Source organism: Acartia tonsa, chromosome 12, assembly GCF_053477335.1.
Source record: "Acartia tonsa isolate MP-2025a chromosome 12, ASM5347733v1, whole genome shotgun sequence".
Lineage (NCBI taxonomy): Eukaryota > Metazoa > Arthropoda > Copepoda > Calanoida > Acartiidae > Acartia > Acartia tonsa.
Genome location: NC_137271.1, coordinates 22,913,233 through 22,940,511, shown reverse-complemented (window position 1 = coordinate 22,940,511; position 27,279 = coordinate 22,913,233). Strand labels below are relative to the sequence as shown.

At 33.9% G+C, this 27,279-nt stretch overlaps 1 protein-coding gene and 1 long non-coding RNA gene across 2 annotated transcripts; one reads left to right on the top strand and one right to left on the bottom strand.

The window, feature by feature from the left end:
* Positions 1-1,194: 1,194 nt before the first annotated feature.
* Positions 1,195-13,901, bottom strand: LOC145333257 (uncharacterized). Its single transcript, XM_080178392.1, has 8 exons — positions 13,533-13,901; positions 13,104-13,171; positions 12,240-12,443; positions 9,015-10,515; positions 8,770-8,978; positions 2,658-2,701; positions 2,052-2,211; positions 1,195-1,201 (listed from the first exon to the last, which is right to left on the bottom strand). The coding sequence occupies exons 1-8, from the start codon at positions 13,725-13,727 to the stop codon at positions 1,195-1,197; spliced, it is 2,388 nt and encodes a 795-aa protein (XP_080034518.1). The 5' UTR covers positions 13,728-13,901.
* Positions 13,902-22,828: 8,927 nt separating this feature from the next.
* On the top strand, positions 22,829-25,424 carry LOC145333566 (uncharacterized). Its single transcript, XR_013884537.1, has 4 exons — positions 22,829-22,925; positions 23,305-23,365; positions 24,282-24,363; positions 25,003-25,424. It is a non-coding gene; the product is annotated as an uncharacterized LOC145333566 (long non-coding RNA).
* The last annotated feature ends 1,855 nt before the right edge of the window (positions 25,425-27,279 follow it).

Genomic DNA, 27,279 nt, shown 5'->3' with positions numbered 1-27,279 from the left:
GGTGGCTACAAAAAATTTTTTAAAATCATTTCAAGACATAAATATCAAATTAGAATGGCCTGAAACCATTACTAGACCTATTTTAAGATTCTTTCAAAGAGAGAACGTAATCGGTTCAGTAGTTATTGAGATCTTAAGCTTCAGACAACAAATCCTTAATACAGTATATAGGACTAGTGGCTAGGGGACTCTATCTCCGAAGGGGTAAAGAGGTGGAAGACAAATAGCCTAAAACTATCCTGAGATCTATGTGAGGCTTTACTGTAAAGGAGGACCATATCGGTTCAGCGGTTAGCAAGATCCTTTGCTACTGACAAAAAAATTATAACTGGTAAGAGGGGGAAAAGTCGACCTCATCCCATTTCAAATTTGAGTTTAAAAAGAGTTAAAAAAATATTTTTGGGGGGAGGGGGGTAAAGACACCCTCTCCAAAAATAGTTTAAAACCTTCCCAGGACCTATAAGAAGCTTCACAGTAACGGAGAACAATATCGGTTTAGCAGTTAGCGAGATCTTTCAGGACAGACAAAAAACGCTTACTACTTTAAATAATAGGATGACGATGATATCTTTTCAAAGATAATGTTTTTGCATGCCCATTTTCCTTTAGTTAGTCTGTGTTTACTTACATACATTAAGATTTATCATCTATAATACAAGATTTAAAATATTTTTGTGCAAGCAAAGAAAAGAAAATTTTATGCGCTTTGTTAAATATGTAGTTTAGAATATGGCCGCTAGGTGTCTCAAACAAAAAATATAATATTGGTCAAAGATAGATAAAGTACATAACTTAATAATCATTGAACATAAATGTGTTTTAAAAATTGTTTCTGATACAATTTTATGAAAAAAAAGTAAGAACAAGAAAAAAATGTAACTAGTCAACTGTATACCTGTTAAATGAAATAAATGGTTCTCTATTTTCAGATTTTTGATTGATAGGCTAATAGTAAAATTATGGTCAACAAACCTGACAAAATCGAGTTAGTATTGCATCATAAATTGATCTTTGACGATCATACTGAAGCTAAAAGTTGCTGTAGCTGCAAACTGGAATAATTTAGATTGTGGTGAAATATTGCCTTTTACTATTGTTTGCCAGAATAGCCTTCCCTTGTCCCTGACTGGTACCCAAAGTTTCAAGAATCTGAACTCTTATTAATATTTGGCTTTATAACATTTTAGGATATTTTTAACTCCTTAAATTGGGTTATTAATTAGCAATATCATAGGGTTAATTGTGTTTACAATAATTTAGAGTGTACATCAATTTATCCACATCGTTGCTCTTCCCTTGAAAGAGATTAAAACTTGCTCGGGACCTATAGTAGTGTATTAGTTTTTTAGTGCATCGTATTACAGACAGCTTTACGCGGATAGTAAAATAAAAAATTATAAGATTAATAAAGCTTTGTTGGCCAATTTTTAATTTATTATTAGTGGGGAAAGTTGTATGTAATACAATACGATACATCATACATGATTTTTCAGTATGGCTCAGAACCGGTTCTCATCCAACTAATATCAGTAGATTCAACGCCATACTGGAAAAATAAATTAAACTTCACGAAACCTGTCAAAATGGTTTCCAAAATTTAATTATTCCATTTGATTTAATTAATTATTTTCTCATAAAAATATTGATAAAAGCCGCATTTTGATAAACAATGATAAATGCTACGTAAAAATTCTCTTTCAAATATTTTTTGAATACCTCAAAAATAGTTAAAGAATTTACCAAATATACGCTTTTCTACATACACTTATTCATTAAAAAATATGTTTTTCTACCTTGATGGTTTGGAAGTCCATCTTTGGGGGGTTCGAAAAGGCTCTTTAAGGGAAATCACCGAAAAATTTAATGGTAGATTTATTAAGAATAGCAACATACATAAAATGAGGATGGTTTTATGCTTTTTTTCTGCACCCTTCTTGCCTCTTTGAATACAGTGCCCCTAGATGCTAGGGGTGCAGTAACTAATAAACTAGCTTTAAAAGTACAAAAAGCATCGCAAATCTTCTGACCTATCTTCTATAAAATGAAGTTACCTGGTATAAAATCTATTTTTCCTCATATTTTCTCCATCCAAAAGTCTCGGATCTGTATTGTACTCCCGCCAGCGGCCATTTTCATCCGCCGCAACCGCCGATAAAGCTGCCACGTTATCACAGCTGCTACAAAAGGACATTGATTGTTCTTCTCCAATTTCTACAAAATAAGAATATTTTATTCTTTTGATTTAATTAAGACAAAGAAGTTATAAAATCAGAAGGAAGGACAAACTAACAATAACTCTATAAAAAACAGAACATCAATTTGTAATTCTAAACAAACTTCTAAATAACTTTCTTGCAAAATTGCGTAAATACAGGATTCAGTTAAAAGACATACTTTCATTTTTTAATATTTGATTATAGATTATCATTATGTACCTTGTTGTCCTTGGAATTATCATGTTTAAATATACGCATTGACTTTCTAGTAACTATTTTCGTGTTGCTATGCTTCTAAAATCGTACCTAACTGTTTTAGGAATCATCATGCAAAGTTTGAGATCAATAGAACATTTATTTACGGACGAAAGAACCGACCATAATTATAGAAAAGTTTAGCTTTTAAGAATTTGGTTCTATTCCATTTAATTATTTTCCTACCTGTAAAGTTAGAAAACGTAGAATCTTGGCTAATTGGTAGATTTCTGAAAACAAAATATTTTGAATAAGTTCAATAAACAAATAAGATTTTGAATTTTTAATTCAAAAGAATTCTAAAAAAACAATTGTTTTATTATTTTACAAGCAAAAAGTTTGAGTTAAGAATATTTCTTAACATTTATTTTCTTTCGAAATTGCAATTTATAATAAGAGTGGGTGGGTAGTTTATTCTGTTTGTTTATTACTTTAGGTTAGGTTAGGTTATATTGTGTACTATGTAGCCCCGCAAGTTGAGGGGGGGCAATGAGGTATAGGGAGTTTAGTGTCCCCTGCCATAGACGTCCAAGGGGGGGGGGGGGTAATGGGGTGATTACCCCCCCCGAAAGCACCCCCTAAAATTTTAGATTTTCAATTTTTCCCTGCAGTTGTTTAGGTACAGGAGAAAAAAAACTAATCCACTACCTTATTTTTAATTATTTTGAAATAAGGGTGAGGGAAGGCGGGTGGCTCTTTGTTTCGAAGAATAACATATAGGGTCAAAAAAGCCAGAACACGAACAATTTTGTATGCTTTGTTTTAGTCAAAATGGAAATTTTTTAAACTAAATTTTGTTCTCCAAAAATTATAGTGGTAGCCATCTTTCATTGAAAAAGCTGTTCTAGATATCTTAATTGTATATTAAATATACCTGCTTGCACTAAGTTGATAGGAACTATGTCTCAATCTATCAGTTCTGATTAATCGATGATTTGCTTCATTGATTTTTGGTAGATTTTTAATATTATCACTTTTGTTAATATTTAGCATTCTAGATGTATCTACTTCACTGTTACTTCTTTTTAGTTTTGTAGAATCGTTCCTAAAGGGTTTATCACTGATGTACGTCTTCCTATTGGTCGACATTGTTGATTCTTGGTTTCTATTGGAGGATTTTTTAAAGGAATTTACTCTCTCATTGGCTAATGTTTGTGCTTGCTGTTTTTCATTGGTTGATATACACTAAAATATAAAAAAAAATTAAAGATGAACTATGTTTGAGCTAAAAAATTGGTGTTTTGACATTTCTAATATAAAATATGAAAGGGTGAAGGAAGCGAAATTTGACTTCAACTCATTTTTGTCAGAAATTCATTATCAAACAGGGTACATTTACAAACTCTTTTAGCACTCTAGCTCTAATAGGAGCTAGGATAACGGGGGTAGCGTCGAACGCCCATACCCCCCCCCCTCCCACATCCCCCCACCCACAAAGGTGCCCGACTGTTAAGAGTTAATTGAAGTTATGTTGGTTTATATTGGTAGTCATGCCAGGTTAGGGTAAGGAATGTATAGGCCCCACAGGGTTAAGCGTCCAACAGTGGGTAAACATAGAAAAATAAATAAAGGGTTGTTTGTATTAATGCTTCATAGACACTGCGTAATTACTAGGTTTATTAAGGAATAAGACAATGGACAAAAATTTGATATACATTCCCAGTGTTGGTAAACAAAATTACCCCATCTGTAGCTTAAGATAATTGTACATCGCTAGCTAGGCAACAAATAAAAAATGTATTTGGAGCTAACGAATGAAACACAACATCAAACTACATACCCTTTTTAAAGGCCTTTTATTAACTTGAAGACTTTTCACTTTTTCCTTTTCTTCCTTCTCCTTTATTTTAGAAGATTTTTCACTTTTATGCTTTTTTTCACCCATATCTTTAAAATAATTATACTTCACTTAAAATCACTTATTATGATATTTAACAAAAAAATCATCACTGAATAAACTTTTTTATTTGTTATCATATAACTTTTGCAACTTAAATTTCATTATTATGACAGTTTTTTTTATAATGCTTTAATATGTGAGGAATTGATTTATTACTACTTAGATCTTACACTAGATTATCATGTACTCTGATAAATTGAAACTTGGAGCGGGCTAAAATAACAATCATCCCATCCCAACTTACTAAATCCTCTCCCCTCTTACTGAATGAACTAACTGACAAATAAATGACAGGGGAAACAGCCACCTAAATTGACTACAATTTTCCCCCTGTCATAATATCCACGTATATTCTACATCCATTATACCCTTTTGTTTAAATTTGTTTAAGTTCTATTCACTAAATATTGCATTTTTTTTTTGGAAAAATACAGAAAAATATCACACAGAAAGTTAGTATTTTATTTGTTTATTTATTAATTTTACTTTAGTTTAGGTTTATTAGTTTCGTCATATACACAGACAAACAGACAGACTAAAAATCTTATAATTAAGCTTTGCCAATAACGAAAACTTTATGTTTTTCATGCAACACTGTTTACTTGCGTCATATGTAGATGTTCTATTTTGAGATAATCCCCCCAAAATTGAATTTATTATTACATTTCTACATGGGAGGGAGGGGACATTGACCTGTTTTTTACACTAGTCCCGAAAGTTTTATAGTATCGTTGGCTTGATAACATTGTGTACTTTTTGATAACATTGTGGGTTTTTGAGTCCAGAATGCCGCGTTTTTCGACATTTTTTAGACCTGCCGTCTTCCGTCAATCAATCATTATTATGAAAATGCCTCATAGGATATAAACAAAGTATACAACTTAGAAGTTCAAAATTTTAAAATTATTATTTTAGCCATTTGTATAATGTCTAATAAAGCTCTAAAAAAGATGCATTAATTAATATACAGCAAAAATAAATTTAAGATAATTTATTTTTCTTCTATAAAAGCCGTACTATCAAAATAATTAAATAGTTGTATACTCTGTTTAAATCCTACGAGGCATTTTCATAATAATGATTGATTGATGGAAGACGACAGGTCTTAAAAATGTTGAAAAAACGCGGCATTCTTGACTCCAAAACCCATCTCGGATATATATATATTTTTAGTAGTGAAGCAATTCTATAATTCGAAATGACAGTCTGTCTCTCAATCTGCCATAATAGGTGAGAAACCAATTTTTCTTTGCTGTTATTCAAGATATATGTAAGTTTTTTTGTAAATATTCCCTGTAACAATTTGATCCAGAATACTATTTAATTTGCACGTTGGTCTGTTAGTTGGAACATATTCAGTTTTAATTTATTCTTGAATTATAACAACTGAACATTTTGTTTGTTTGTCCATTCATGATTTTTTCTTGTGCTCGCTAAAAATTTTTGCAAAAAATCCTCCAAGTTCGCTTAAAAAATCTACAAATATTAAATAAAATCATAAAAGAGATAATAAAATAAGATTTTGTTTAATTTATGTAGAATTTTAATGCGATTTTAGATGATTTTTTACAAAAATTTTTATCGACTCTCACTAATTTTAGTGAGGCAGTGAGCCAAAAAGTTTTTTAAGAATCCACCTCTGGTTGCTATTTTTACCAAAATAGCAGGAAGAGAGGGAACATTCGATTGTAAATTATACTGGTATCAGAAGTTATGTTGAAACTTATTGGTTAAAAAATTTTGGGTACTTGTGGTACAATGTACATTAATTTATTGTCTATTTCTTTTATACCTTAAACTGTTTTTAAAGTATTTTTGAATGGGGGGTCAAAAATATACTTTGCCACTTTTAGAATAAGACTGCAGAGCCTAAATTCAAATTAGGCCCCCAAGTTAGTTTTTTTAGGGATTTAAAAAATCACTTTTTATAGTGGATTGGGTAATTTTTACCCCAGCCGATCAATTATTTATTTTGTGGTCAAATTGTCGCTTATGGAAGCATTTTAGTAATTCACTTTATATGCATAGCATACAAAAACAATGTACTCTGTTAAATGCAAATAATATTTTTTCTTAAAAAATGAATTCAATAGAGAAAATTAACATAATGAAAAAAAGTTTAATGGCCAATTATAGTTATAATAATATGACTAATCATAAGACTATATGAATTAATTGTTTCCGTTTTTTCTCTACCAATTTTTTCTCTATATTTTTACATTAACCCTTACAGCTCGGGCCCCAATTCCCACCTTAATAGATCGGGGGGGGGGGGGGGGCTCCAAGAGCCCCCCCTCTATTTCGGCTCCTGTTACAGATAAAGACGTAAAATTTTTTTCTGGTGGTTCATGTGTATTTTTAGAGAAAATTACTTTTTCTAGTCATAGCAGCCAGGCCGCTTCTTAGCCGCTTTTTAGCGGCCAGCCTCTAAATTTTAAAACAGCTGTAGAGCGGCCAATTTTGCAGCTAGGATGACAAAATTTTAGGACGAAGTTTTATTTTTCATAACAAAAAAATTACTTTTTCTGATCATCGCCGAAAAACGGCAAATAACGGAAACCGCCATTTTCGGCGGTTACGGCGGTAAAACGGCGGTTGGCAGCGCCAATTAATATTTTTATCTGTTTGTTGTTGCTCAAGGATTTACCAAAAAAAATTATAGGTCTCTAGCTGTAATAGAAGCCACGATATTCTTGATATATGTCTATAGTAAAAGCCGGACAAAAATCGGTCACAAAGTCGGTCAGGGAGCGGTCAAACGGTCATAACACCACTTTTCTCAGAAGGTCGTTGATATCTAAGTATTCACCAAAAAAAATTTAGGTTTCTACCTTATACACAAAAGTCATTATGTAGAAATTAAGATTTACTTAGAATTTTTTTCTAAATTTGGTGCTACCCAACCGACTTTGACCGGACACCACGACCGACATAGACCAGATATCCTAATAAAATCAACTCTTGCCGACGTATAATTGCTAAACTTAAAAAGCCATGAAGTCACAGCACTCCATCTTACCTACAAAAAAAATGAGATTGAAAAAACTAGAGGAAGGGGCTCTTTGAGCCCCCCCCCCCTCCGATCTGTAAGGGTTAAGGAAAATAGAATAAATTAGGGGAAAAAATGTACAAAGTTATTTATCCAGAAACCATATAAAATGGTGCGGATACGAGTAAGGAAAATTCTCATATTTTTTAAACCCCCAAAATTTTTGACAGGGAAAAGACGATAAAATTATGCAATGAAGAAATTGTCCAAAATTCCTTTTATTTACCCGTCCCGGTTGTTTAGTTAACAAAAATGCAGATTATATAGCTGAACGATATTTTTAAACCAATGTATTTTACTTTCATAAATATTTTTTATTTGTTATACCCAATCAAGGGCATAGTAGTGTGTACAAATGAAAAGAAAGGAAGAAAAAAGCAATTAAAATTAAAAATGCTTCCGCTTTTGTAAAAATTATCCAATCTACTATAAAAAATAATATTTAAAATCCCAAAAAAAACTAACTTGGGGGCCTAATTAAAATTTAGGCCCTGCAGTCTTGTTCTAAATGTGGCAAAGTATATTTTTGACCCCTCATTCAAAAATACTTTAAAAACAGTGACGTATAGTAATAGCAAGAACAAACAGCTAAATATTCTTATAAAGTGTATTAATTCAATACAAGGTTAACATATAATAATAACATTAATATTAAGACAACTGTTCACTTTATGTTCGTATCCTGTTGCAGAGCAATGACTTGCTCCGAAACCGTGGATACCAGAACTAAAAGCTAAACTATAAAATACATGTATTGCTCTTAAACTCAGGAAGAAAGGGACTATACATCACATTTCTCCCTGGCTTAAACATGAACCTCGGGTTCAAACTGTAATATTTCAGATTAAATATAACAATAGATTTTTACATGTTAATTATCATAGATATTATAAGTAGCGTTGAACGCTTATAAAATAGATAATAGTGGATCTGGTATGACACCTGTCATATTTTTTTATATTTTTTTTTTATTTTTAGTCCAGATCTTTAAACATTTTTTCATTTATTTTGGTTCCTTAGAACTCTTTTGTGTTTTTTTTATATTTTCCTTTATGTGTTTTTTTTTTTCTTTTTTTTTAAATATTTTTTTTAAGAAAAAAACATTGATTAACATATAATCATTTAAGAATGCATTGATTTACATCTAATGCATTAATTACATAGTTATCATAAATACATGATATAAAAATAACATTGGTTAACATATAACCATCAGATTTAAGCATGATATTATAGAGCATTAATATGAACATGAATTTTAAACTTTTGAGACTACTACTGCCTCAACAAATATTAAAAACATAAAATAAAATAAAATATGAATTAATACACATAACTATAATTGTTACTTTCTTTTCCCAGATGTTCTCTTCTTGCCAGGTTCTTCAATATCCATGGGCATAATAGCTTCCTCATCATTCACTCCAAGTTTTGCGGTCTCATCACACAAGCCGTCTTGAGACATCCTTGCCTCAGTATCACCAAGCATATCAAGACATCTCTCAAATCCGCTATTAACCGCAACCGAAATCGAGGTTGCAACGTTATCAACCTCCTCCTGATTATCCAAAATCTTTTGATGCTTACGACTAACCTCTTCTCCAAATTTATCAAGCATCATCAATATTCCAGGCGTGTGTTCCAACCTCATTTCCTCCCTCACTTGTTCATCAACACGCCATTGCTGATTCGACAATTCAAGGTCCAGACAAACAGGAATGTTCGGATTTAAGGGCTGATCCATCTGAACACAAACAGGATCCCCAAACCGAGTAACCAATTTGAAATCACCCTCGAACCACTCATTTACTTTGTGTTCAGGATTAAACTTCCACTCAATATTGGTTGTCAACAAATTTGTATAAATATTTCCATCCAACTCCAATTTGATTTCCTTCACTACATTCTCTAAAGTAGTATTTGGATCACATAACAATATCTGCTTGGCTAGAGTCGAACGAAGACGCTTGCAGCGCATCTGCATTTGCCAGGTCAAAATTCTTGCGTCTACTTTTTCATTCATCAGACTACCTGCATATGTGGCACTCACCAGGTTATCAATTATGTCTCTTTGACCATCCAATCTAACATAACGTATCTCAGCAGGCATCTCTCCACTGGTGATTAGACTCACCGAATTCACGTTTATAATACGTGGAATGTAGACTGATAAGTTCATGTATTCATTCACCTGAATGGAGTCAATAAACACTTTAGCACTCAAATCCTGTTCAGACTTTCCATCAAGCCAATCTTTCTGTAACTCTAACAGGGTTGTGGATGGCATTTGCTTCAGAATAAAGCTTACTTTATTCACGACATCTTTCCAATGTGCCAGGAGCCGGACAGCTGACACAACCTGCGTCTTCAACCTCGGGTCAACGCTATTACCCACCACCGTCCTTAACACCGTCTGAAGACTCATCTTACCATCTGCAGGTATGACGTCAATCTTTGAAAGTTGAGACCAATCCTCAAGTTCCCCCATATGTTTGATTATGGGTAACAATTCGCCCAACGTTTGACAGCTTTTTCTCTCATCTCCATCCAGGTATTCAATCTTAGCAAGCAATACCAAACTTGGTAAATTTTCGCAAACAAGCTTAGAGAGAAATATGGTCGCACTCAACTTATTCAGACTAGTTGTCTCGTTCCATGCCAACTTCTTATTTATAGCTTTAGAATGCTCACCAGCCGCCATCAGGTTGAGGTATCTTGAGTTCTGGCTGGTAAAGACAGGAATCCTGTCCACAGGCCAGTCTATGGAGTGGATACATCTTCCCATCTCCAACTGCACTGATAACATGTTTATCAAATTCAACTTAAACCTTGGTTCATTATCAATAAGACGAGCTAAATCTGCCAGTGGCATGTCCTCACTGCTCAAAAATATGTTCCTTGTCGCCCTGCCCACACTCAACGTGGGCAGCTCAACGCGCGACATTACCAACACCAGCCGGGATGCAGAGTTGCTGATCAATGCAGATACTGGTAGACCAGGTTTGACTTGATTTCCTTCATTGGCAGATTGTTTGTGGCGACCATCTTCTTCATTACTCAATAACTTTTGATTCATCGTTGCCGCCGTAACCAAACTGCAAAAATACAATATAATTAAATTTCAGCATAAAAAAAAATTTAAGATCTAGCATTAAATTCTTCCTCAGTAAATCTTTTTTTATGACACCATGAACAACAACAATACAACAATACCAACATAGGAATTATACCTAACAACAACATTAACACAATCAAAACAAACTTGGCAAACAATGGTAATATATCTTTGAACAAATGTTCTAGACCAAACCAAGGACCTGTAACCTGTTCGAAAAATGACAACTTATGATCAACAAAATCCAATTTAGAAGCTTGTCCATTAAAATCCTCAAAATCCTCTAATCCCTGATATTTAATAGTCTTATTAAAATCAGCAATAAACACCTTTTCATCGTTCAGAAAAATCTTTTGTCCCACGTGTTCTGATTTTTCATTGGCAATATGCAGAAGTTCGAGTCCCTGCCCCTGATTCCCAAGGAACAAATTAGCTGTCAACTTCAAAAATACCGGACTTTGCGAACAATTCAACAATTTTATATCCTCTACTGCTACAATCATTCTACTATATTCTTGTATTCCAACTGTTTCACCTTTATAATCTACCATTAAGTGTCCTACTGCACATCCATAATCCACACCTAACTTTACTGGAATTTCAACCGCTGTACACTTTTCATACTTAGCAATTTCTCCTAGGTATATAATTCTAAATCCATGATGCATCTGTACATTTGACCTAACTTCTGTTTGAGCACATCTAGAAATACTAAAAAGTTCCATCATCCTCTCGTTTCTTTCTCTACTAGCCAAAAACATAGCATTCAAATCAAATCTAGCTTCCTGTTTTAACAAATCCCCAAAATAACTTCTAACAGCCGCCTTCGGTTCCTCTAAAAACTTGATACCCTCTAATTCTGTTACAAAAATGTTGAAATCCAGATGCTGCAGAGTAAGTTTCTCTGTTCCCATAATTTTAACTAAAATATTTCTTTCCAAGTTGGAAACAAAAAGTTGTTCATTCCAAGTAGTTAGATTGAATGTATCCTGAAAAACTACCTTAAAATTACTGGCCGGTTTTCGTACTACATACGGAAAATATGGAGAAGTTGATGTTGCCCACAAATGATTATCTTCAAAATTCGCCACAATCGTCTTTTTATCATAATCCATAACAACATTTCCCTTGATCAAAACGGGTGTATTTTTTATTAATATATGCAAAGTCCCAACAGCAAAACCTAAATTGTACCACATATTGTGCGCGTATATTCCCAGTGTCTTGCATTGAATATTTTCACCACCAACATCCCAGAAAGGTGACAATGTTCCATTAACTGTGAAACTGTGAACAGTTGGCAAATCTATATTTACTTTAAAACTAATTCCATCATGCTGATACTTGCCAGAATGAAAAACCCTCCTACATTCGTCCATACTCAACTCTACCTGTTTTTCATGTGGCACGTCTAATACGTGCACATGACTCGCGGTACCGCAAAACCAGCGCTCCAATTTTAGTCTAACCTCACAACTAATGGCTTCTGACAATATAAAATCGGTTTCTGCTAACCCCAACAATTCCACAGATCTGACCGGTTCCATCCTATCATGCAAACAGGCAGCTGATCTAAGCTCAACATTACTTATTTGAGAACAATCATAAGCTGCTAACCGTGGATCCTGTGACGTATACATACCACCAACAACAATCAAACAATAAAACTGCATCACAACAACAAATAGCAAAATATCCAAGTACCTGACTCCTCTTTCATCCTTGGATTTCTTCACAGGTACTGGTCCAGCTCGTCCACTCTTTGAACTACAAGCGTCCGGTGACCTCTTGCGCATACCACGATCTCCACGATCTCCACGATCTCCACGATCTCCACGATGTCTATCACCACCGCCGCTTCCTCTCTTGTCATCACGCTCTCTACGGTTCTCGTGGTAATCTCTTCTCCTGCAAATATTATACAAATTATTACAAATATTATTTTTTAATCAATTTTGCTAGGTTCCTAGTTACTACATCGGCTACTGAATAACGTTCTAATCTGTCCTTTTCTCTGTTTTGTCTATCCTCTTCTAATTTTTGTAATTGCATTTCATTTGTAGAACCTTTAGGACGACCCTTAACAGGAATAGTCTCAGACATTTTTTGCAATTTTGCATTATCTAACGATCTATCTAATTCATCCTCCTCAACATCTCTACCTCGTTTTACACTTCCCCTTCGTTGTTCCAAGTCTACAATTTTACTTTGCAATTTTGGAAAAGTGTCCTCTAAAATACTCATCCGAGACTCTAACTCTCTAGCAGATTCCATGTTAACATCCTCTACACCCAAACTGTTATCTACTAAGCTATTATCAGAGGCATAATCCCCATGAAAAACACTATCCTTACTAATAGTAGAATATGTAGAGTCTAACTTAGTTTTGTCAGTCATATCATTTGAATCTACACTATCAGAAATATGAGTACTTTCCAAAGTGTCACTAAGATCCTCAACTAAATCATCTAAATTTTCATTATTCTGAGATACATTCTGAGACACATTTGACCTTTGCTGTGACAACCCAACACCCAAAAAAGATTTCTCCAAGAATTCTGGTGTTACCTGTCCATCCTTCCGCCTTCTAACCACCTCTGGACTAGCGCCACAACTATTCTCCTCTTCAGAAACGCCTGAACAAGTTAAATTTCTCAAAGTATTGGGAAAGTCATAGTTTACTTTCAAGGTATTATCCACAGAGAAACATTCATCTGTAATCACTAAGTCAATCTTTTCATCTGGAGTCAAGTCTAAAGTACTCTCAATAACATATATTTTATCTCTTGGTACAATTCTCACCCCTTTATCTTTCAATCTACACTTTTCAAGGGGCTGAACCTCGAATAAACTATCAGAAATTGCTTTTGTCACTAAACACGGACCCACCCATAACGAGCAGAGTTTACGAGCTACACCAATCGTTGTGACGTCATAAAAAATGTAACAATAGGAATTTATAGCTACCGGCCTACCTATCCTTTCTGTATTTTCTACCTGCAAATACTTCTCAGTTCTTTCTTGTCCAGTCCTCCAATTCTTGTCAAGGCACTCCAATAACTCTGAAAAATTCATATGTTTAATTTTCGAGCGTGTTAACGGGTCAAACGAGTCAAGTGGAAGCTTAGGGTTTCTTAGGAACATCTTAAAATATGGGGAACATCCTAACCTCCGATTGAAAGAAGTGTTCATACAAAATTGTGTAGCTTTAAGTTTATAAGCCCAATCTCCATCTTGGAAACGTAAATCAGTCTTAAGAAACGAATACACCGATTGGTTGTATCTTTCACTGTAATTCGAATTTGCTGATCTTGGAGGGATAAAAATTTGTTCAATTCCCAACCTTAAACAAACTTCCCTAAACACTTTTGATTTGAAGCTTTGTGCATTGTCAGTCCTAATTCGCTCGCAGAGTCCCCAAACAGAAAATAAATTAAATTTCAGACATTCAATAATTGTTTCAGCTTTAACATCCTCAATAGCAAACAACCACACATATCTAGTACAACTGTCAACTACTATTAAAATGTGCTTACAAATGACTCCATTATATTCACACTCATTCAAAGGACCTAAAGCGTCTATGGCCAACTCTGCCATAGCTTCCCCAGCCAAAGGAGAAAATTCTATATTATGATTATGTTTAGGTTTTTTACGTCTATTCAAACAAATGACACAATTTGCAACTGCCGCCGCTACATATTTAGATACATAGGGAAAAATGAAGTGACGATTAATCCTGCTCAAAGTTTCCAAATAACCCCTATGTCCTGCTGTAACATCTGCATGAGCTAACAAAAAAACTTTATTGTACATTCCAATAGGTACCACTACCCGTTCAATAAATTGAAATTCTTTCTGAAGCCGCATAGGTGAAGTCAGGATAATTAAACCATCCCTATAACTCAGATGTTCAAAAAATCTTAATATTTGTTTACCACGATAAGGCATTTGAGACAATTCTCTGGACGTAGGTTTGACATTATTTACAATAAATTTCCTCACCTCAACTAAAACAGGATCCTTCTCCAGGCTACGACTAAATTCTCTCGCCTTCAATCTGGATGATATTTGACTGGCCGTCTCTGCTCCAATTCCTGCAAGAAGACATAATTTAGGATCTTCCAATTGATATACAGTATCCAATATTAACTCTCCTTGTTCGTCAGTCGATAATTTAGATATCCTATCTTTACTATCCTTTAATGCAGTACGTGACAATATATCAACATTAGTATGCATCTTGCCCTGCCTATGTACAACCTCATAACTGAAGGTGGATAAAAAATTTATCCACCTTATGGTGAGACCAACAAAATATCCGTTCTGCCTCCAAGTAGATAGATGTTTCAGTGCAGCTGAATCAGTTCTCACGATAAACTTCTTGTGTCTCAAATAACATTCAAATCTTTCAACAGCATTTACTAATGCACATAATTCTCCTTTATGTGCTGCATAATTGGCTTCATGAGTTGAACAAACACGTGACCAACACGATATCATCTTTTCTTGTCCATTCTGTTTTTGACTTAACACCGCTGACATAGCTGTAGATGACCAATCTGTATCCAACACAAATGGTTCAGCCTCCATTCTCCAATCCGGAAATGATTTACTTATTTCTTCACAGAATAATTCTCTAGTCTTTGTAAAAGCTTCCATACTTTTTTCATCCCATTCTATTTTACTACTGTTTCTAAATTTGTTCAATGGTGCTGTAATATCAGAAAAATTCTTGAAATATGAACCATAATAATTTATGAAACCAGCAAATCTTTGAATATCTTTACCTGTTTCAGGTACTGGCCAATTCTTAATCTTTTCAATATATGCTTGGTCCATAAATATGCCTTCTTTATTTATAATATGACCCAGAAATTTCACTTCCTCTGCAAACAATGTACATTTTCCAAGATTAATCTTGAGGCCTGCTTCACAGAATGTTCGTAGTAGAATATTCAAATGTTCCAGATGTTCCTCCACAGTCATACTATATACAAGAACATCATCCAGGTAAACTAGGCAAAATGCCCTCAATTCGGGACTCAAATCCATTACTCTATCCATCAACTTTACAAATGCACTTGGAGCATTGGTCAATCCAAACGGAAACCTCTTGAAGCAATATTGCCGTCCATTAGAACAAAATGCTGTATATTTCCTGACAGATTCCTTCAAATGCATTGAATTATATGCTGAAGTTAGGTCAATAGACGTAAAAATCTTCTTTCCTCCAAGTTTGTCAAACAGCTCACCAATGTTAGGCAAAGGGTAACAGATCTTCTCAGTTATCTCATTTAATGAGCGGTAGTCCAGGACAAAACGGACTTTCACCTCGTTAGTATTTCCAACTTTCTTCTTAACAGCAAAAATTCCAGAATTAAACGGTGAATTACATTCTTCTATCACATCTGTTTCTAACCATAAATCAATCTGTTCTTTTAGTTTTTCTGCATGATGAGGATTGAGTCTAATCATCCTATTCTTGAAAGGTTGAGCTCCAGGAATCAACTGAATATCATACTCCTCCAAAGTACAAGATCCAATATCTGTAGGATCAATCGATAATGCCTTGAAATTCTTTAAGAACAACCCAACTATCCTTCCTTTCAAAGAAACATTATCCTTTAAAAACGGAACTTTATCCAACTTCAATTTATCTTTAATAAAACGAATCTTCTTTAATGTTGTTGACACATCTTCTTTAACCCTGTTCTCTTGCAGCATTGCTATCTTCTCCGCCACAAACAAATTTCCAACCAAAGTACCAGCAGGAACAGATTTCTTAACAGCTTCAAAATTCGTGATTTTAGTCATAATTTTACCGTTCTTTCCCACCTCAGTAATTCCTTCGTTTATCAACAAGTTATTCCGGCTACAGTAACCTTGTCTTGGAGCTATATAACATAACTGTCCTTCAGGCATATTTCCTTTAGTTGAAACTTCTACCACCACTGTACTCAATGCAGGAATTTCTATTCGATTTTTCAATGAACAAATCCATTTTTGGTCTTGTAACTCAGCTACATTAATCTCAGGTTTCGTAGTTCTTGCTTTCTCCATCTTCTCCAAAATTGTATGAACCAAATTCTTCACTACAATTTTCCGTTTAGCTACTAACTTCACACTGATTCCATGCATCTCAATCCTGTTGCCGTCTTTGGCAAATATCGTCTTCACGTTATTTTTATTCAACCAATAACTGCCTAGATTCATAGGTACAGTCATGCCAGAGATAACAAAACAATCTTCTTGAAAACTGTGACCTCCAATCTGAAATTCAACATTCCGAGCAACACCATCAATCTTGATGTTGGAACCCTGCACGCCTGTGGCCTTCGAATCCGTTTCTTCAATCACACAATCAAGCTTTCTAGCCAACACTTGAGATATCAGGCAGCCTCTTGCATTGCCGCTATCAATTAACGTCAGGATTTCCATGCCACCGATCTTTGTTGGAACATAAACTTCAGCCGCTCCAGCCGCCATCTCAGAATCTTCATGAAACTTAGAAAACAGCTATCTAACTCACACCAACAGTTATGAGGTTGTAACTATCCAATGGTCTATCAATTAACTATCTATCTGTCCACAACATAAAAAAAACTGAATAAAACAATTCACTCACCTACAATATTTCATTCACCAACAGAAATGTCCAAAAATATCTCCTAATCCACAGTCAACAACATAAATTCTCTGGCCAACAGAAACTCAACAAACTGTTAATCCACTTCTCTCCGACCAATCTAAAATATTACAAAATTTTAGATGCCAATTGATGGAAAATCACTGTACATAAGAATTAATATTGATCGACTAATCTAAAATATTACAAAATTTTAGATGCCAATTGATGAAAAATCACTATACATAAGAATTAATATCGATATTAATATATATAACAAATTTACAAGATTGTTTTTTGAACAGCAATATATATAATGGTAATCAAATGGTAACAATCATGAAATCATAACAACTCACCATCAAATAAATAATGATGTCAGTATCTCTCAACCACCAAAAAACACTCTTCTCAGCCAATCTAAAATAAATACAATGATTTTAGATGCCATAAATAAATGTTTCACTGAACCAATAACTTGTAACACAATAAAAGAAGTTGTATTAAGAAATATGACATGATCAAACATTATCAATCACCAAACAGATTAATCTTTCCAAATACCGTAAGTTCAATTTTTTAAAACTCAATAAAATATTACCTAACAAAACTATTATTGTCAGATTAAACTGAGATGTATAAAAGGTTTAAAAGTCGAAATTCAACTAACTATATATCTCAATACCTGAGAGCACTTTCTTGCGCAGCTTTGCTTCTCTGCGCAGCCCAACTTTCTGCGCATGGCGCGCTCCACGCCCGATAATCATTTCAGCTACCTCTATACACCGCCCCATATTGCGCATACCAGCTCTGAGAGACAGTGCAAATTTCCTTGCAAATATGGTCACTCCCCCTCTCTCCCAAACAAAAGAGACAGCTCCCCCATATCTGCGCATACCAACTCTGAGAGGTAGTGCAATATTCGTTGCAAATATGTTCACTCCCCCTTTCTCTCCCAACAAAAGAGACAGCTCCACCATATTTGTGCATTCCAGCTCCGAGAGACAGCCCCTCCCTTCCTTCATAGAAAGAGACTTCTCCACAATTATATCTAATGCATTATAACAATTTTGCTTCATGAAATTCTAAACTTCATTAAAAATTTTGCTGAATCAACATCACTAAATCGCAATATAATTGTTTTAAAATCGAATACTTTAAATCACAATAACTGACTCATCTTTAAAAACAATTTTCCACATTTCATCAAAATTTAATACTTTTCAAATATCTAATTTCATATTTTTATCAAATTTAATTCAATTTAAAATTCAATTTAATATTTTTCAATAGCAATTTTACAAAATTGTATTCCTAATTCGTTTTTCATTTTCACTTTTTTATTATTCTTATCTCTGTTAGACTTCACAACAGTCTGAAACAAAAATGAATTTTCTTATTTTCAACAAAACATATCAAAACTAAATTAATTATTTTGATTTCCATCATAACATAATCTCATAATTTCATATAGGCTTATAAACAATATGTTATTTTTTCATAATTCAAAATAAACCATCAAAATAAATTATCACAAAATTAGAGTTGCGTCGTTCACTTTTTATCATTAATTTTGTTTTGTTGTTGTTTATTTACAATGCGCATAAATCAAAACAATGCCGCGTAACAATTAGAAAATGGAATAAGGTTTTATGATTATAATAATTCAAAACATTAAAACCATAAAATGTCATCTATTATAGCATTATTCCATGCCTCGACTTCCGCTACAAGATCGTCTTCATAATCGCTTGCCCCTAAACCATCGACAAGTGCCACTTCCTTCGTGTCTTCCCCTTCTTTCACCTCTCCTTCAATTTCACCAACCAATTTCTTTTTATCCATACTATTTTCATTCTTTTTAAAACTCTTTTGCCCCGTCTTATAAGGAACAAAAGGCTTGTTTCCCCACCGCAAAAAGTATTTTCCTTTAGGATTAGGCAATTTTTTATCTCTAATATCAAAACAATCCCTCATCATGTGACCCTTTTTGTTGCAATAATAACAAATAAATCCACCTTGAATTGCGCCAATTAAAGGAATAAGTTCAGCTGGTCCACCAAATTCATCGGCCAAATCAATTTCACATTGATTTATTTCAAATGACAAATTATCTTCATCACTAACCTGATCAATAGTTACAGGATTTGACTTAGAACCAACGCCACCAACCATCGTCTTAGCCAAAGCCATCTGGTTTGTTGTACATCCTCTAGCCATTGACCCTGAAATTTGATTAAATTGTAGCCCTTTAACAATCAATTGTGCTTTAACTATTAACTCTGTCCGAAACTTCGTTATCATTCGCACTTGTCCGTCACGTTCCAAATCCAATGCAAATTGACGCATCTGATTAGCCAAAAGTGGAGATAAAACCACGTTACACACTTGAGAATAGAAATCCATAAACATATCATCTGTTGGTTTTGGATACGCACGTTTCCAGAAGGATAGTATCTTATCAAAAAATGCATCAATCTTATCATTCTCATGTTGCTTAACACTCAAATACGCATCTTTACACACATTTTTCATATCGGGTGGTAAAAATGTCTCCCGCATCTTACACAAATACCCCTTTAATGTTAATTGTCTATTCTCCATATCAGCAGGTTTTAGTGTATAACCACAAGCGGTCCTTACACCCACACATTTATCAAACAAAATTTCCTTACAAACTTGATGATTAGTCATATGATAACGTCTAGTAGTCATCCAAAATCTCTCCAAATAATCGTCAAAGAAAATCACATCATCGTCAACTGCAAATTCAGGCGCATTTTTTCTAAACTGATCATCAAGTTTAGCACACGTTTCATTGTACCTATGCACATTCTCCTCCCCCTGCGAAACATACAGAGATCTATCTGGTACATAAACAAGAGATTTACACCAACTAACCTGCGAATCACTCAGTCCGGCCTCAAAAAAATTGAGCGTATTAAAATCCTCCGCATCAACCTCAGAAAGGGCTGGCCACCACATGAGAACTCCATTATAGATATTATCCACAGCATCAACTCTAGACAATTCCCAAAGTTTTATGATCTTATCTTCATTTCCCTGCATACCACCAAAAATAGGCCGAGAACCACCAGCAAACAACTTAGGCTTCTCTTCTGATCCTCCAAATCCTCCAGATCCACCAGCCGTCCTCTGCCACGGCATAGAGTTATTTAAACCATTCTGCTGGTTATTCGACCCATTCTGCTGGGTATACTGCTGATTATTCGACCCAATCTGCTGGGTATTCGAACCATTCTGCTGGTCATTCAAACTATTCTGCTGGGCAATCTTTTCAAGAATACGCTGCTGACCAGTCATAAACTCATTCACAACGGTCACATTCTCAGTCTTGATATCATTATCAACACTAGGCTCCACCACCTTATTAAGACGATCTTCCAAATCGTCCATCCGAGTAGCCAGTCCAGTAACCGCAGCAACATTAGTATCAACATTATCCGTCAACTCTTGAATTTTCGTCTCTAGCGGCGCTATACGCCCACCTAGCTCCGCCGCCACCTTATCAATACGTCCACCCAGCTCTGTCGTCACATTATCAATTCTAGTCCCAAGAGCATGGATCTCATTAATCAAATGCAAATCCTTCTCTTCCTGAGACAACTTCCTCCACTCTTCAATGGACAATCCCATCGTTTCAACACAAAAAATACCTGAACAAACTAAAAAGAAAAGAAATAATACAATTAAAAGAAAATCTGAGCTATAGATTCGTACTACACTACTGCGCCAAAATGACGTATAGTAATAGCAAGAACAAACAGCTAAATATTCTTATAAAGTGTATTAAGAAAGGGACTATACATCACAACAGTTTAAGATCCTTGGTAACATGCAGCTCATACCAATAACGAAATTAATTCGGAAGAGAATCACGAAACCTATACGTGTTTTTCAGCTGTCGTTGGGGGGCAACACATCGTAAAATTAACGACCTCTCCATTTGCCCCCCAAATATTATTTAAGATTTATTTTGCTTGTTGGTTATACCTCATTCCTGGGTAACATGTCCTAATAAAAACAGCAGGCCTATGATAACACTAGAATGGAGGTTTTGCTGATTGCTCAGCGATGTAACTTTTTAAGACTGATTTAGAAAAACCGCTGTATTTTTTTCCCTTCTATTCAGTTCACAACTCTTAGACATACAATATAGTGATCAAATAATGGTTTATAAAGACGATTTAAATAAAAAATCACCAACGAATACAATAAAGAAAATTCCACTTCTTTGCATTTATTAAATGCGCAGATAATATGATAATAATATTAGATTAACTAATAATTAAATAGACGAAATAATGAAAGAAAATTCTAAAAAGAATGCACGTCAATTTGTGTTTTAAAATAATTTAAAGGGCGAATAAAGGTTTTATATGATATGAGCTTATATGAAAGGTGCCATTACATACATTTAAAATATCTATGCTAAATTTAAAAATTCAAAAAAATCCTTAAGTAGATTTTGCAATTTTTGCATTCAGTTCAACATATGATAAATGAAACAGCCAACAAAATCGTTTATTTTAGCCCTTTACAAGGCTTTTTTTTGACTATTTTTCTTATGTTCATTTAATCAATACATTTGCATGCATCTTTTAAGATCATAAAAATATTAATTTGGTTTATTTTATATATCAATAATTCAATAACAAATAAGCGTCAGTAGGTGTGACGTCATCGACACGTCATACTTTTCTACGCATAATTTAGCGGTTAGATATTTCTTACTAAACGTATTTTTAATGCAATTATTTACCCGTACGTACACTTGTGCGGTTATATCTCTGTCTGCTGTTTACAAATAAACAAACACTAGCGCCACTTTTCTTACAGTAAGTAGTATTTCGTAAAAAATCGTGTCATCAGTAATGATGTTATTTTTAAAATTGTTTTTTTGTATTCTCATGTTCTAAATATTACATATTTCATGTGTGTTATGTTTTTTCTTACTTTATAACACATGTCTGTTAATTATTTTTTAATAATTACATAATTATTATTTTGATATTTCAATTAATCTAAATCTCTGTAGGTCTGATTTATTGTGACTACGCGTCGTTTTCTATATCTTTAGCTGAAGCGCAGCTACTCTTCTAATCAAAAAGTCCGTCAATTTGTCTTTCGGAAACAAATTCAATTTATTTTAATACTTCCAATTATTTTTTCTTATTTGTACAGCAATTTTTTCTCAGGGATTTTTATCAAAACGTCTTAAAATGATTTTGGTTGAAGAGGGATGGTAATATGCTGTGCACGCCACTGATCAAAATATTTACACCAGATATCCTATTATATAAAGTAGTAAGCGTTTTTTATATGTCCCGAAGGATCTCGCTAACCGCTGAACCGATATTGTTCTCCTTTACAATGAAGCTTCTTATAGGTCCTGGGAAGGTTTTAAACTAATTTTGGGGAGGGTGTCTTCATCCCCCTCCAAAAAAAAATATTTTTTTTACTCTTTTGAAACTTAAATTTAAAATGGGATGAGGTCGACTTTTCCTCCCCCCCTACCTTAAGTTCCACTAGAGGCTTCTAGGGGCGTAGCCGCTAGTTACTCATATATCAAAAAAGAAATTATGTTTTTTTCTACACAAGAGTAGGTATAAAACTTAGTAAATGAAAATTGTTTTTAAATTTCAGGTGCTCTTAAGATAGAGGTGAAGTCTTATTAAAAATGTGTTTGGAGCCCAAAAAATACGGATTAACAAAGTTCAACAATTTACAGATAATAACAGGTAAGAATACAGTCAACCTTTTTCAATTTTAAACAAGGATAACAACATCTATATGTAGCAAAGCATAAAAAAATCGTGGATGAAAATACGTAGATTTAAAGATTATTTGTTAAAATCTAGAAAAAAAGGTGAAGGGGGGGGGGGTGTAAAATGAGGTGACTCATAACATGACATACCTGCAATTTTACCCCCCCCCCCCCCCTTCATTGGAGAAAACAAACATTTTTAAGATGACTGATAGACCAACGGTCAACGTAAATTACATAATTGAATTAACATATTATTACATAATTGAATTAGCATATTAACATATAGGATAACGCCAATATTCTAAAATATTCTTGGATTAAAACGATGTTATTTTTTTATGGTCATGTAGCTATGCTGTTTATGTCAGTGAAATCCACCGAAAATTATCATTTTGGATGCTAAAATATCAGGTAAACACTACATCTAAGGGAGGGGAGGGGGGCTGAGCGGAAGTGACTGAAACTAAAACTAAAAGTCAAAGGAACTCAACTAAATAAAGAGTTACAGCTCTGAGATTTGGCATGGTTGTTGCTTGAAAGAGGAGCAATATGGAACTGTGAAGAAACGGCGGCGGAACCGCCTCTCCCGCCGAAAACCGCCGTTTCCCGCCAAACTTTTGTTTGCCCATTCTCGCCAAATGCAAATATAAGGAACGGCAGGAAAGCGGAAGGCTGCTAATGCAGGAGAAGAGAAGTGAAGCTATACTAGAAGTATGATGCCGTTTCTTAAATTTGCACTTGACGCTTGCAATTTTTCTTTAATATTGACATGTTTGAAATATAAAGCAGCTAGTGAAAATATAAGGGAAATTTTATAAAAAAAAGTTTATCTCAGATAATTGAAAATTGTCCAATTTGGCAAGAAAAGGCAAAAAAAATTCGGCGGGAAACAGCGGTTTTTAGCGGGAGCAACGGTTCCGCCGACGTTACTTCATAGTTCCATATTGTACCTCTTTAAACAAAACTGCCATGCTAAATTTTAGAGCTTTAACTTTTTATTTAGTAGAGTTCCTGTGACTTTTAGTTTTGGTTTCAAGAAGTGCCACTTCCGCCTTATCCCGTTTAAACAAATTTAGCCCCGGAACCTGTAAACCTATCCCAAAAATCTTAAAACTTGGGGAAATCCTTTCAGTCCAAAGATAAAGCCTATACACCAGGTTTACGCAAATGTGTGAAAACTTCCCCCCCCCCCCCCCTGTTTATTTTATTATTTCATTTAAAGCTTTTAATTTTCATATTACAATACTTGTTTAACTTTTAAGTTTCGCCAGATGAAAATGAATGCCATGGAAACAGTTTATTGAATTAAAATATACAATTTTTTAAGGTTACATATCTCCATGCTGATGAATATGACTATCGCCAGTCGAAACTAACAAGAATATTAACATGGAATAATAAAATCTCAGGTATACTTCTTACTTTTAATAAGAGATGAAAAATGTCTCTGACTTTGAATTGCAGGATACTAAAAACTAGCAAAACTGTAAATACACAAAAGGATTCCGTTTAAGGACTTGATTAAAGAGATGCTTTATTTTAAATATTGTACCTTTTTGTTCTAGGAATCATTGCTCTGAAATGAGCTTAGGAACTTTTTGTTATCAGTATTAGATTTGCTATGCTTTCAAAATCATACCTTATTGTAACAGGGATCATCATATAAAGTTTGAAATCAATATCACAATTCTATCATGCCTAAATAAGCAAAAGTTGCTAGCCGTTACTTCCGAATGGACGATCAGATCATAATTATAGTAAAGCCTCGCTTTCGAAAAACGTTACTTTCACTTCAATTTAAGAAAGATGGCAAAAAAATATTTCGGATCGTAATTTTAAGAATTAAAAATAATCACAAAAATTAATTGGTGCTAGTTTGACTTTCTTGTATGTATGGGAGAGGGGGGACATATAGGAAGGTGAATCCACCCCTCTGACAATACACTTAACTCAATTTGAGTTTAAGGCGGGTATCAACCATTCGACAAAACCCTGAACACGCCACTAATTGAAAGTTTTAGATTTTTAAGAATTTTTATATTTTTCAGGAAAGTACCTATGAAGTATGAATATTTCTTCTAACTGTTTAGCTGAAAATGTGCAATGTCAAGATGCTTACGAGATCCTAGTGGAGATCCTGTTGCTTTTAAAGGAATAAAATAAAAAAGGAAGGGTAGAAATTCACTCCACATTTTTTTCTTTCTACTTTGAGGGTGTTGCCACCATCCAATGAGAGAACGCTACTAGAATAAAAATTTTCCTCCACAAAATTTTTGTCTTGTTAGATAGATACTTTTTCTTTTAAAAATAAGTTTATGGTAGTGAAAACCTGGTCCTCCCTTTCCCCTGTAATTATCGTTTTATATTGTTATACTTTTACTATATTTTTTGTTAAATTAAAACTTAAGTAGGTATACAATCTATTTGTTATTGTTGTTTTATGCTTTGAAATAAACTAGTTAATAAATTATACCTAAACATTTCAAAACTTTTGTAGTTGATGTGTAACATACTTTTTACTTACGTTTGTTTGATGATATGTTTCTTTTTAGTAACCAAGCTACTCTATAATTTGAAATGTCCGTCTGTCCATATAAAACATTTTTTTGGAAACATGATTTTTTTCTCGATTTTCTTACATACAAAATGCTTTTCTCCATGTCCATATTATAAACCAAGATTTTTTGTGCTTTACCTCTTATAAGTGTTGTCATCCTTGTTAAAACTTATTTAGATCACAAAGTGGAATAGTTTTTTTCAATTTCAGTATCACTTAAACCTTTTTAAAAATTTAGCAATCACCAACTTTAATAGATTTAGAATCATAGGGGTGTAAAAGGGGTTTTCCCACCCTCCAGTCAAAATTAAATGCAGTGATACACCTCCCTTTGTGCAACTACTTCTAAATTATGGGATGCTTTTTTGTCTTTTGAGTGTATGGGTAGTCTTCAAGGGGGTGTATCCCTAACCTAGCACAAAAATACACTTGTATTTTTTGTAATAAACACTTCTAAAGCTCGTACCCCCTACAAACCCCTCGATTTTGGATTAAAAGTGTCAAAATTTCCACACATCTGACGGACAAAGAAACCACACTGAAAAATGAATTAATTAACACATTATTTTCAAATCTCGACAATTATTATCCTATTTATAAAGAAGTAAACTTGTTTTGTCTGTAGCAAAGGGTCTTGCTAACCGCATAACCGATTTTGTTCTTTACAGTAAAGCTTCTTATAGGTCTCTGGATGGTTTTAGGCAATTTAATTTTCATATCTATGTTTAGCTACGATTGTAGAGTTGATACACTTTCTAAATTGTTATAAAATGTTATAGGAATCATCATGCAGAGTTTGAAATTGATAGGTCAATTCTAACTAATTCTAATTAACGAAAATAGTTACGGCAGACCGACCTACCCTAATTATAAGAACCATCATCAAAGTTTTTAATCAATAGGATAATTTTAATAATTAGATCATACAAGAAATGTTGTCAAAAACAGTTAAAAATAAGCATGTTTGAAATGGATGTACCGACTTTCTGGTAACGATTAAAGAGTTGCTATGCTTTTAAATAAGTTCCTAACTGTTAAGGAATCATCATGCAGAGTTTATAATCGATGGACAACTTGCCTTGATCAAAGAAAAGAGCTAACCGTTATGGACGGCCGGACCAACCCTTATTATAGATAAGCTTCGCTTTTAAAAACCACGGTTATAAATAACAATATAACGTAGGTAAAATTTTTTGTAAAAATATTTAGGTTAGCAATCCTAATCGTGGATCGGGAATCCGCCCAATTTTTGAATCCGGATTCTAGGGTTGGCAATCCGAATCCGGAATCCGCCAAATTTTCGGCCAATTTTGGAATCTGAATCCAGAATCCGTTTTTTTAATAGCAGATTCCAGATTCTTATTTGGTAGGCTAAAATTAGCGTCTTGAGTTTTTTCTTTCAGCTCCTCCTCTTTGAAGGCAAAGATTTTCATCAGTATATATAATATCTTTTAAAATCTGGTTCGATTCTCGGAAGTGAATTATAGAGAACACCAAGAACATTGATTTTTAGGACATTGATATGTAGCACTTAATTTAAAAAAAATTAAAATCCTTTTAAAATATTGCTAGAATCCCGAATCCGGAATCCGCCAAAAATAAGAATCCGGAATCTGCCACTTTTTTGACGGTTTCTTTAAGAATCCGGAATCCGAATCCGGCCCAAAAAATCGACGGATTGCCATCACTACTGGATTCCGTTTTTAATAGCGGATTCGGATTCTAAATTGTTAGGCTTTGAGTTTTTTCTTTCAACCCCCTCTCTTTG

Coding starts and splice junctions, on each gene's coding strand:
- LOC145333257 (XM_080178392.1), bottom strand. CDS start 13,727: ATGAACACTTCTTTCAATCGGAGGTTAGGATGTTCCCCATATTTTAAG. Junction 13,172..13,532: donor GAACTGAGAAGTATTTGCAG/GTAGAAAATACA, acceptor TAACTTGTTCAG/GCGTTTCTGAAGAGGAGAAT. Junction 12,444..13,103: donor GAAGGCGGAAGGATGGACAG/GTAACACCAGAA, acceptor TAATATTTGCAG/GAGAAGAGATTACCACGAGA.